Source organism: Physella acuta, unplaced genomic scaffold, assembly GCF_028476545.2.
Source record: "Physella acuta isolate Inbredline_101_S28 unplaced genomic scaffold, ASM2847654v3 ptg000476l, whole genome shotgun sequence".
NCBI lineage: Eukaryota > Metazoa > Mollusca > Gastropoda > Physidae > Physella > Physella acuta.
Genome location: NW_026731995.1, coordinates 168,120 through 180,000, shown reverse-complemented (window position 1 = coordinate 180,000; position 11,881 = coordinate 168,120). Strand labels below are relative to the sequence as shown.

General features: G+C 34.1%; 1 protein-coding gene across 2 annotated transcripts in view; it reads right to left on the bottom strand.

The window, feature by feature from the left end:
- The window catches only part of LOC131944032 (solute carrier family 12 member 9), a 74,201-nt gene that overhangs the window by 21,073 nt on the left and 41,247 nt on the right, over positions 1 to 11,881 (bottom strand). Inside the window, exons 1-5 of one of the 2 annotated variants that reach the window (XM_059304480.1) lie at positions 7,730 to 8,143; positions 4,152 to 4,286; positions 3,730 to 3,864; positions 3,359 to 3,498; positions 1,307 to 1,460 (exon numbers count right to left, since the gene is read on the bottom strand). In XM_059304480.1, the coding sequence (XP_059160463.1) occupies positions 1,307 to 1,460; positions 3,359 to 3,498; positions 3,730 to 3,864; positions 4,152 to 4,286; positions 7,730 to 8,045 (880 nt within the window). In that variant the 5' untranslated portion in view covers positions 8,046 to 8,143. Of the gene's footprint in view, positions 1 to 1,306; positions 1,461 to 3,358; positions 3,499 to 3,729; positions 3,865 to 4,151; positions 4,287 to 7,729; positions 8,144 to 11,881 lie in introns of those variants that run through there. The other variant, XM_059304479.1, reaches the window with a different exon arrangement.

Sequence of the window (11,881 nt, the reverse complement as noted above, 5' to 3'; positions counted from 1 at the left end):
ACACTAGTAATACAGTGGGCTACTACAACACACTAGGGATACAGTGGGCTGCTACAACACACTAGTGATACAGTGGGCTGCTACAACACACTAGTGATACAGTGGGCTGCTACAACACACTAGTGATACAGTGGGCTGCTACAACACACTACACTAGTGATACAGTGGGCTGCTACAACACACTACACTAGTGATACAGTGGGCTGCTACAACACACTAGTGATACAGTGGGCTGCTACAACACACTACACTAGTGATACAGTGGGCTGCTACAACACACTAGTGATACAGTGGGCTGCTACAACACACTAGTGATACAGTGGGCTGCTACAACACACTAGTGATACAGTGGGCTGCTACAACACACTACACTAGTGATACAGTGGGCTGCTACAACACACTAGTGATACAGTGGGCTGCTACAACACACTAGTGATACAGTGGGCTGCTACAACACACTAGTGATACAGTGGGCTGCTACAACACACTAGTGATACAGTGGGCTGCTACAACACACTAGTGATACAGTGGGCTGCTACAACACACTACACTAGTAATACAGTGGGCTGCTACAACACACTAGTGATACAGTGGGCTGCTACAACACACTAGTGATACAGTGGGCTGCTACAACACACTACACTAGTGATACAGTGGGCTGCTACAACACACTAGTGATACAGTGGGCTGCTACAACACACTAGTGATACAGTGGGCTGCTACAACACACTACACTAGTGATACAGTGGGCAGCTACAACACGCTACACTAGTGATACAGTGGGCTGCTACAACACACTACACTAGTGATACAGTGGGCTGCTACAACACACTACACTAGTGATACAGTGGGCTGCTACAACACACTACACTAGTAATACAGTGGGCTGCTACAACACACTACACTAGTGATACAGTGGGCTGCTACAACACACTAGTGATACAGTGGGCTGCTACAACACACTAGTGATACAGTGGGCTGCTACAACACACTAGTAATACAGTGGGCTACTACAACACACTAGGGATACAGTGGGCTGCTACAACACACTAGTGATACAGTGGGCTGCTTCAACACTAGTAATGTAACAGGTGTACCATAAGTGTCTTGCGACACCCCTGACAAATGTGTAGTTACAAAGCTATGTTCTAGCTCACCATTGTCGAGGGTGATCAACAAAAAAAAGATTTTATATACAGGACACCATGTTTGCAATTGTAGAATGTGTGTCTTATTAAGACATCTGCAGATTAGAGAAGTAGCTGTAGATAATGAAATCTTTGTGTAGAATGTGAAGAGGTCATACTTGCTAGGTTTTCACGAAATGTTGATGCTCTTAGTCCAGTGTATGTTCCATTAAAACCCGGATAATTTTCATTTGTACTAGGTAGTTGTACATGGATCTCATCATTTTTGGCAAAAACACTAATTATAACAGAGAGGGTGCAGATCACAACAATCTACACAAAAAAAAAATATGTGTATTGTATAATGGGTTTTACTCAAATTTGTAAAGATACATTAAATAATATCAAAATTTTTATATGTTTTTGTTTATATATTTTGTAGATTCAATTACATTTCTTTTGCACTGCCCCAGTTTAAAGTTTATAGTCTTCTAGATAAACTTGATTGTAACCCACAACTTCTAGATAAACTTGATGGTAACCCACAACTTCTAGATAAACTTGATGGTAACCCACAACTTCTAGATAAACTTGATGGTAACCCACAACTTCTAGATAAACTTGATGGTAACCCACAACTTCTAGATAAACATGATGGTAACCCACAACTTCTAGATAAACTTGATGGTAACCCACAACTTCTAGATAAACTTGATGGTAACCCACAACTTCTAGATAAACTTGATGGTAACCCACAACTTCTAGATAAACTTGATGGTAACCCAAAACTTCTAGATAAACTTGATGGTAACCCACAACTTCTAGATAAATGTGATGGTAACCCACAACTTCTAGATAAATGTGATGGTAACCCACAACTTCTAGATATACTTGATGGTAACCCACAACTTCTAGATAAACTTGATGGTAACCCACAACTTCTAGATAAACTTGATGGTAACCCACAACTTCTAGATAAACTTGATGGTAACCCAAAACTTCTAGATAAACTTGATGGTAACCAACAACTTCTAGATAAATGTGATGGTAACCCACAACTTCTAGATAAATGTGATGGTAACCCACAACTTCTAGATATACTTGATGGTAACCCACAACTTCTAGATATACTTGATGGTAACCCACAACTTCTAGATATACTTGATGGTAACCCACAACTTCTAGATAAACTTGATGGTAACCCAAAACTTCTAGATAAACTTGATGGTAACCCACAACTTCTAGATAAATGTGATGGTAACCCACAACTTCTAGATAAATGTGATGGTAACCCACAACTTCTAGATATACTTGATGGTAACCCACAACTTCTAGATATACTTGATGGTAACCCACAACTTCTAGATAAACTTGATGGTAACCCACAACTTCTAGATAAATGTGATGGTAACCCACAACTTCTAGATATACTTGATGGTAACCCACAACTTCTAGATATACTTGATGGTAACCCACAACTTCTAGATATACTTGATGGTAACCCACAACTTCTAGATATACTTGATGGTAACCCACAACTTCTAGATATACTTGATGGTAACCCACAACTTCTAGATAAATGTGATGGTAACCCACAACTTCTAGATATACTTGATGGTAACCCACAACTTCTAGATATACTTGATGGTAACCCACAACTTCTAGATAAACTTGATGGTAACCCACAACTTCTAGATATACTTGATGGTAACCCACAACTTCTAGATATACTTGATGGTAACCCACAACTTCTAGATAAACTTGATGGTAACCCACAACTTCTAGATAAATGTGATGGTAACCCACAACTTCTAGATAAACTTGATGGTAACCCAAAACTTTTAGATATACTTGATGGTAACCCACAACTTCTAGATATACTTGATGGTAACCCACAACTTCTAGATATACTTGATGTTAACCCACAACTTCTAGATAAACTTGATGGTAACCCACAACTTCTAGATAAACATGATGGTAACCCACTTCTAGATATACTTGATGGTAACCCACAACTTCTAGATAAACTTGATGGTAACCCACAACTTCTAGATAAATGTGGTGGTAACCGACTACTCTGACCTCAATGAAATATTTTAAAATGTGAGCTTTAGTCAAAGTACTGAGTGCTTTAAACTGCCAACTTTTGACCCTAGCAGCTTCCATTTGTATAAATATATTCTACAATATTGAATGACTATTGTTTAGATGACACAGTGTAATGAACTTACAATAAGAATGGCAGCTGAAGTCCTAGCAAACATAGCACCCCCAACAATACAAATAAGAAGACACACAAAGAGAGAAACAGTTGAGTACAAATACTTCCACCACTCTGAGATGGGAAGACCACTGTTGGGGGTAGAAGTACCTGGAAAATAGAGTTCAAAATACAGTTTTATTAAATGCACCATCTTGTAGTTGAATGTTGTTAATTCCACAACAACTGTCACATCTGTGGTCATGAATGTTATTAATTCCACAACTGACACATCTAAATTATTTTTAAAACAGAAAGTTAAAGCAAAAGTTATGGGAACTATCATTTGTAAAAAAATAAATTCTCTTCCAACTGCAATTCAAATCACCATTGTAGACTCACCACCAACTCCAAAGTTCTGTAGCACTCCCTCAACAAAGCCAGTTATATACAGTGCTGTAGACAAGACTTGAGCCACAAAAAACATAAATCCAATACTTCCTCCAAACTCTGGGCCTAAAGCACGGCTAATCATGTCTGATAGTTGTTAAGGCTTCAACTTTATATTGGCTTTCAGAGGTCTACACATCTGCTTGTTACATAGCAAAGTCATCAAAAAAATGTAGCATAACATTTTAACAAAGAAATATTTTTGTGTGCATCAATAGCTGTAGCCGACAATGATAACTTCACAAATTGTATTTACAACTAGAGTCCAACCTAGAAAATATTCAACTTTACAACTAAATTTTATAATAATTTTTTCAAACTAAAATGTAAAAAGATAAGTTACTAGCCATGACATGTAAAAACTTAAAGGATACAATAGGCCCCTCCTCCTTCAAGTGCTCCATTCGTTGAGATGGCACAAATGGAAAGAACTGTCATGGCCAAGATGAAGTAAGACAAAACAAGCATGGAATATGTTTCTAAAAGTCCTGCTTGCCCAACCACAAATCCTGAAGGATAAATCAGGAAATAATAACTGAAATAATTGATTAAAGATGACAATATGTTGGTGATTCCTATTATAGAGACTCAAAGAAAGAGATATTTAAGTTGTACTTCAGCAGTATATAATATCTATTTAGAGGTACAATGTTTCCATTGTTTAAGTTGTTTTATTATGTTGTAAGGGTCTTTGAGTCATTAGCAAGCCGAACAAAAAGTGAAATACAAAACTGTGAAAAGTGGGAAGGAACTTCTCACCAGTAAAATATTTTACAGAATCATTCATAACAGAATTTCCAAAGCTGCTGATGGAAAAATGCAGAAAAAACAAGCTAGGTTTAGAAAAGGCAAGACATGCATTGACCACATATTTACCTTGCTACAAAGACTACAGCAAATTTATGAATGAAACAGTCCGCTCTAAGCATTATTAATTGAAAAGGCTTTTGATAGCACCAATAAAAACAACTTCTTGAAAACCTAACTACTGTATGGTTTTCCAGAAAAAATCATCATTATAATCTTATCCAAAGGGTTCCAATGCACAGTCCTATGTGGTAGCCATATCACTGGCCCATCTATGGTTCAGACAGGAGTCAAACAAGGATGTGTTCTGGTCAAATTGATTTTTAACCTAGCAATAGACTGGCTGATGACACAAACTACAGACAAAGAAAGAGGCAAAAGATGAACACTAGCAACTAGACTAGAGGATCTGGATTTTGCAGATGACATAACTCTACTAGCCAGCAGTCAAAAAGGAATTCATGAAATACTACACAGACTTATTTCTTTTGTACAGTTGGTGTCAAATTAAACATTAAAAAAGCCAAAATTATGAAACAAAATAAAACTAGCGAAGAACAACCCACAAGTATTAGAAGTAAATGATTTCACATATTTAGGCAGCATTGTCAATTATGAAGGAGACTGCACTGCTGAAATGAAACCACATATCTCTAATGCCAAGCAAGCCTTTGCAACAATGCAAACAAAACCGGGAGTGATCTCCCCTAAACTTTATAGAATATTCTTATATAAAACAATGTGGGATAGCAACTAGGGATAAAGACATGATTTTTAATCCATTTATAATTACTTAAACTTTTTAAAATAGAATAGAATAGCGTAGAAACATTTGCTGCCTAATAGTAGGGAGTTAAGGATATTACATTTGAAAGTCTGCCTTTGGGATTTTTTTTTATTGCCAAGTTTTAACTTTCTCGTATACAAAGTATAGAGGAAGTATTGTAATTGTTAAAAAAAAAATCAAGATTTTTTATAATCTCGATGTTTTTCACACCTCCCTGATTAGGAAAAACATAGTTTTGCAATTTGTCCGTATGTGTGTGTATGTCTGTAAACACAACAACTTGAGTACCGTTACATTTAGGTTGATGAAATTTCACATATAAGTATTATATCAAATTTGTAGATCTGTATCAACTTTTCAGCAATTTCCAATAACCGGAAGTGGAACTTTTTCTACTTTCAATTTTTCAAAAGCCTATAACTTGAGAACTTTTTCATTTTCAGATAGATAAATGAAATTTCACAAGTAAGTAAAAGATCTAATTATCTGCCTTCTGTCAAATTTTGAGTAATTTCCGTTGACCAGAAGTAATAATTTATGATATTTCCGATTTCTCAAAAAAATGCATGTGAATTTATAAAGTACTAGCCATCCCAGCAGGCCCTACATTGGCCTTTGTGAGAAACCTATCTGTAAAAACCATGACATGTGTGCTTAGTAATCAGCATATATCCGGAATCACCCACCCTAAACACAAACACAACATAAACACAACACAAAAACAACACATACCAGGACGGCTAGTATTATATAAAATGGTATATCTTCTTGTAGTTTGGTGCAGGTGTCTATAAAAGAGCTTTCTGGTGCGACTGACAAAAACGAATTCCCCTTCGTGCGCAAAAAAAGACACAAAAATGAATGCGCAAAAAAAGACAAATAATAACCTGAGGGAATTCCCATTCCCAAGTAACGATGTTTTTTTTTACGTCAAAGGTGTTTGATTAAATAAATAATTAGTAAACAGTACGTTCAGTGTATAGAATAGGCAGTATTAAAAATACCTACAACATTGCACTTGATCAATCCCCGCTAATTATGTAATTACTTTTTTCCCAACACCAAAACAAAGTAATAAAAAATAAATTCTTTTCCACCGGATGTAATGTTTTTTAAAGGGAAGTAATTGTGTTTTCCTAATTTTCAAGGGAAGTAATAAGTGCTAAAGGACTAAAGATAAATAATTATCAGACATAATTAGAATTTTTGTAAATGATGATATTTTTTTTTAAATTTTGTTAAATGAACATGCCGACAATTATTACTATCAGTTTAAATAAGGAAAATTGTTTTACAACACTTTCAGTATTAATTTTTTAAAACATGAATTTACGATGAGTACTTTAGACATTTAACACTTGAGGCAATAGAAGTATTATTTTTTCTTATATACCTTTGAGTTCCTTGGTTACATACAAACATACAGAATTGAACTTTAAATATTAGTCTAATAATATTCCGCACTATTATACACATTTTTGTTAGGCGTTCACTTGATGTGCAATTCTTTTTTCTACGAGATTCTATTCTATTTTAAAAAGTTTAAGTAATTAAAAATAGATTTAAAATATTGTCTATATCCCGAGTTGCCGTCCCTCATAGTGTTATACAAGAATATTCGAGAAAGTTTAGGGGAGATCACTCCTGGTTTATTAATTTCTATTTTGTACTGAAAAAAAGAATAACAATTAAAAGGCTTTTTGATTTGTAGGACTACTCTACTTTATGTACTATAGAAATCTAAATGAGCCAAGCATGTGCTGTTTTCAACACTTTCTATTACTCAACCACCTTTCACCCACTTAACATCTGACCAAGCGAGCACAGTTTACATGCCCTGTACTTAAAAATGTAATTTTAACTTTTTGAATATATTAATTTAAAAAAAAAAAACTAGCCTATATCTACATCATCTTAGGCTTTGACACAAAATAATGATGTAGGCCTACTGTTTGGTTACACAATCTATAAGAGCATAAAAACCAGATTTAATTGTTTGACTTAATTTAATTGTTACAAAATAAACATGAAATACAGGGAGTAACTGAATTGTTTAAGAACTTTACTGCAGTTATTTACAACATGAGAACAACCACATGATGGACTAGAATTAGTAGAATAGACTTGATGGACCCAGCCAATCTCCCCCCCCCCCCCCCACACGCCCCATTCAAATTTGATTGTAAAAGCATTTTGGTTTAAAATAGGTAGATCTAGTAGGCTAAGATTATAATTAAAGACTTTAAAAGCTAAAGACATGTCTTAATAGTAATTTATTAAAATGTCGGATTAGCTAGCCAAAATGTAATGTGAAATTGTTTTTAACTTTTTATTTATACTATTTTGACAATTACTTACCACCTCTTAAATATAACAGTGTAGAGAACATTGATAATGCTACAGGACAAAAAACTCCAGCAAAGGTACCAAGAACTCTATGTGGGGACATAGCGGCTGAATCAAGAATTGGTCCCCCATCCTCTCTTCTAATAGAAGCATTACTTAAACTTCTTGTGAATCTCTTAAAATGCCTAGACACAAAAGTAGAGCCTACATTCCTGCTAAAAACAGAGGCTGGTCCACCACCTAATAATGGTTTCCTTTCACCATCATTGTCAGAAAAGGAATCACTTCCTAAGCTTTCAACATCATCTGACTGTGTATTTAAACTCATTTTTCAATCTTTTTTGTAGCCGTGTCTCAGTGTAGTGACTTAGTAGTACTAGATCTAGATCTAGTAGTAGAATCTAGTAAGAAGAAACTAGATGACAGATGAGAAGCGAGACTAATCTACAGACTACAGACCTAGATTTAAGATTAAGACTAGGTGCATTAGTTAGATCTAGATTATAGAAACGATTCTCGTTAGATCTATATTCTAACCACGTAGATCTATAGTCTCGTTTATTATTATTCTAAATCTAGATCTAAATCTAGATCTAGAAAATCTAGTCTAGACCCTAAGATAAACTTCCTTCTATTGTTACACAGTTTGTTTACTACAGTCATCCCACATCCGGTTCTCAAGAACTGTGAACCCACGGTTGTCGGGTAAAATGCGAGACGCGGAACGCGAAATGGCGAAATGAGAGACATCCGCAGAATCACGTATAAGCTTTTGATACGTAGGCTTCTCTACTTCTGGTCTCTCAAAAGCTGATAACTTTAGTACCATTAATGCTAGATACACAAAATTTCAAATATAAATAGATCTTTAAGATTGCATGAAAAGTTTACAATCAACTTAAGTATGATTTCTTGTAACCAGAAGTCGTTCGTTTCTATATTTCCTTGGGAACACGATAACGTACATACTTTTTTAAGTTTGATATACGAAATTTCAAAATGTAAGTGTAAGATCTTGTACATGGATTACTTTCAAATTTCGAGTGACCTCCGATATACGGAAGTGATACTTTACTTAGTTTCCGGTTTATAAAATTCAGATAACATAAGTGGGATTCGAAAATGATCATTTCGTGCGCAATTAATAAATTATTCTTTCATTTGATTCTATTCTAATTTTTTAAAATTATAACAAAATTAACAAAAAATAGCCAGATTGCACTGAAATTGTCATATATCTTACCGATAATTAAGAATATACGAGAAAGTCACTTTTTATTGATCTAGAATCTGGGTGTACAAAATCGTGTCATTTCTAAATACGGATGCTCCTATGATCGCCCGATCGTGTCTTCTTGTCTTGGTCGACGGTCCAATATGAGTTCAGATTCGTTTAGATAGCATTATGCCCAGAGCATACGTCAAAGCATAAACATTGCTATATCTGAATTTGTCGACGTCACTTTAGTTTTTCCCTGAATTAAGTAATATAAAAAAACTGTGAGTTCATAAAAATAAAAATAAAGCACACGTCATAAAATTGATATTATGACACGTATTTTCCCTAAAAAGTATATGGGATTCTTGTGAGTTCATTTAACAATTTTAGGTAATTTAATATATGGCGTCGATAGGTCGGTGCGGCACCTCATGGTGTCACCCCCTCCCCCCCCCCCAAAGAAAAAAAAATATTCATATATATATATATATATATATATATATATATATATATATATATATATATATATATATATATATATATATATATATATATATATATATATATATATATATATATATATATATATATATATATATATATATATATATATATATATATATGGGGGGTGAGTGAGAGTGGTTGTGTAGTCCTTCATAGGCCTATAATTTAAATATATGCCATATGCATGTATGTGTATAAGCAAGTGTATAACTTTATATCGGGTTTTTTTTAAATCTATAGGAAAATAAGAAAAATAGCGACCATAGAGATTTTTCAAACGTTTGAACTCGCTAGAAGCTCTTTATCTTTTCAGTGTATACTAAATGTTTGATGAATTTAATACCGTTTCGACCTGTTCCATTATGTATAACAACAGTTAATCTGTGTTTCTTTCAGACATTTTTCTCCGGGAAGAGAGGGAATTGAAATATTCGGAGGGGGAGGGGGCAGACTATATATTTCCGGGTGGGGGTGGTCACTGGTAAAAGTATTTACTTTCTATACAAATTATATTTCGCTGCGGTTGGGGGGGGGGGGACATTTTTTGAAGGGAAACTCTGCACTCAATGTTACTTAGAAATACGAACATTATTACATTTTTTAGGTTAGAACTCAAATGGCTTTGCTTAAATAAATATTAACAAATTCATATTTATTATTTCCGACTAGGAAACTGTGTCAAAGTACCAAAATATTATTTCACCTAACCCCCCCCCCCCTCCTCCCAATCTAATATCTAGCGACCTCACAGAAATATTCGCATTCTGGTAATACTTGTAATATTTACTAAGAAACATTAAATGTATAAGACGTAGAAATAGTCTTTCGTGAGCTAAAAACGGCAGAAAATGCAAAAAATAAACTTAACGTCCAAAATATTACCATTAGCCCATGTTTCGTTTACTGTCTAAACAGACATGCTGTCAGACATAGTTTTTAATAGGAAAAGAAAAAAAGCCCATACAACAAAATTACAAATATATCATTACAAATCAATACAAAAACTTAAGTGAGTGTACCGACTAGGTGAAATCACTTCAGCCAACGTGTAAAATCAAATTTACAAATTAATTAGTTTTACTGGTACCACCTCCCCCTTTTCCACAAACATCTTTCATACATGGAGGCTGTTGTTAGGGTATTTAAGTATTGGTAAGTTACTTAACAGTCACGTCCAAGCATCAAATGATATGTTGATGAGCAGTTTTTCGGTCTATTTCGTTCTTATCAGTACATTGTTTGTCTGCGAAAGTTGGTGTCACCACCCTCTCTTCCTATTTAGCCTAATGGTGTCTATTTGTGCACACATTATATTAATCCGCCTATTAACTCAAGTAAAAAAACAAAACAATTTTCATTGTAAATCATCAGATGTAGTGTCACCCGGGTCGTAGATTAGCGCTTCAATCATTGAAAATGTTCAACAATGTTGGAGAAGACAGACACCCTTATACTACCCATTTCAGAAATTTTTAATTAATGGATAAAAAAATCAACTAGCCATCAGATTTAAACATATTTGATGTCAGATTTAATTGTCATCGAGTCTTGATCATGTGCCAAATTTCAGAGAAATTAATCGGTTAGAAGTGCTCGAAATTTTGCTCGCCCGTTTCGAGCTATACAGACAGAGCGAAGCAAGTTAAATAAATAAATGCTTTTAAAAAGATATTGCATATAAACGTTTTAATAACAAGATTATATGTAATAATGCACTATGAAGGATAAAATAAATTATTTTCTTTAAACACACTACTATTTACATTACTATAACGAGAAGCGTGGGTCACTATATTATCTATTGAATGCATTTACTAATATTTAGGAAAAGCTCAATTCAGTGTTTCGCGTCTCGCATTTTATCAAGACCGTTTTCTTGATAAGAATAAGATTAGGCCTAGCCTAGCAAATATCCGCCTACTTTCACTAAAATTGGTATTGCCATGCGTGCCTTCTTTGGACACAATTATTTTTAATTTTTTTCAATATGTTTACATAAAGTATAGAGTTGCCACAAAATAGGCCTAAATTGCAAATGTCGACTGTGTAGTCTCAAGATTACGTTAAGTAAAGACTATAATTCTTAATGAAATTGCCTATCTTAATAGTTTTGGTTGGGTTTTAAATAGTTTTATCGAACAAAATCTGGCTACATCATTCATAAATGTAGGTCGATCAGCTGACACATACTTAGTACTAATAGTACAATAATCAGTATGATAAAACTACCCCATGTCATGGACAATAAATGTACATAGTGTTTAGGGGCTACACTGTATCATCTATCTATAATTTTTCTCTCTCTCACCCTATATATATATATATATATATATATATATATATATATATATATATATATATATATATATATATATATATATATATATATATATATATATATATATATATATATACACACACAAATGAAAGTATGTTTGTGA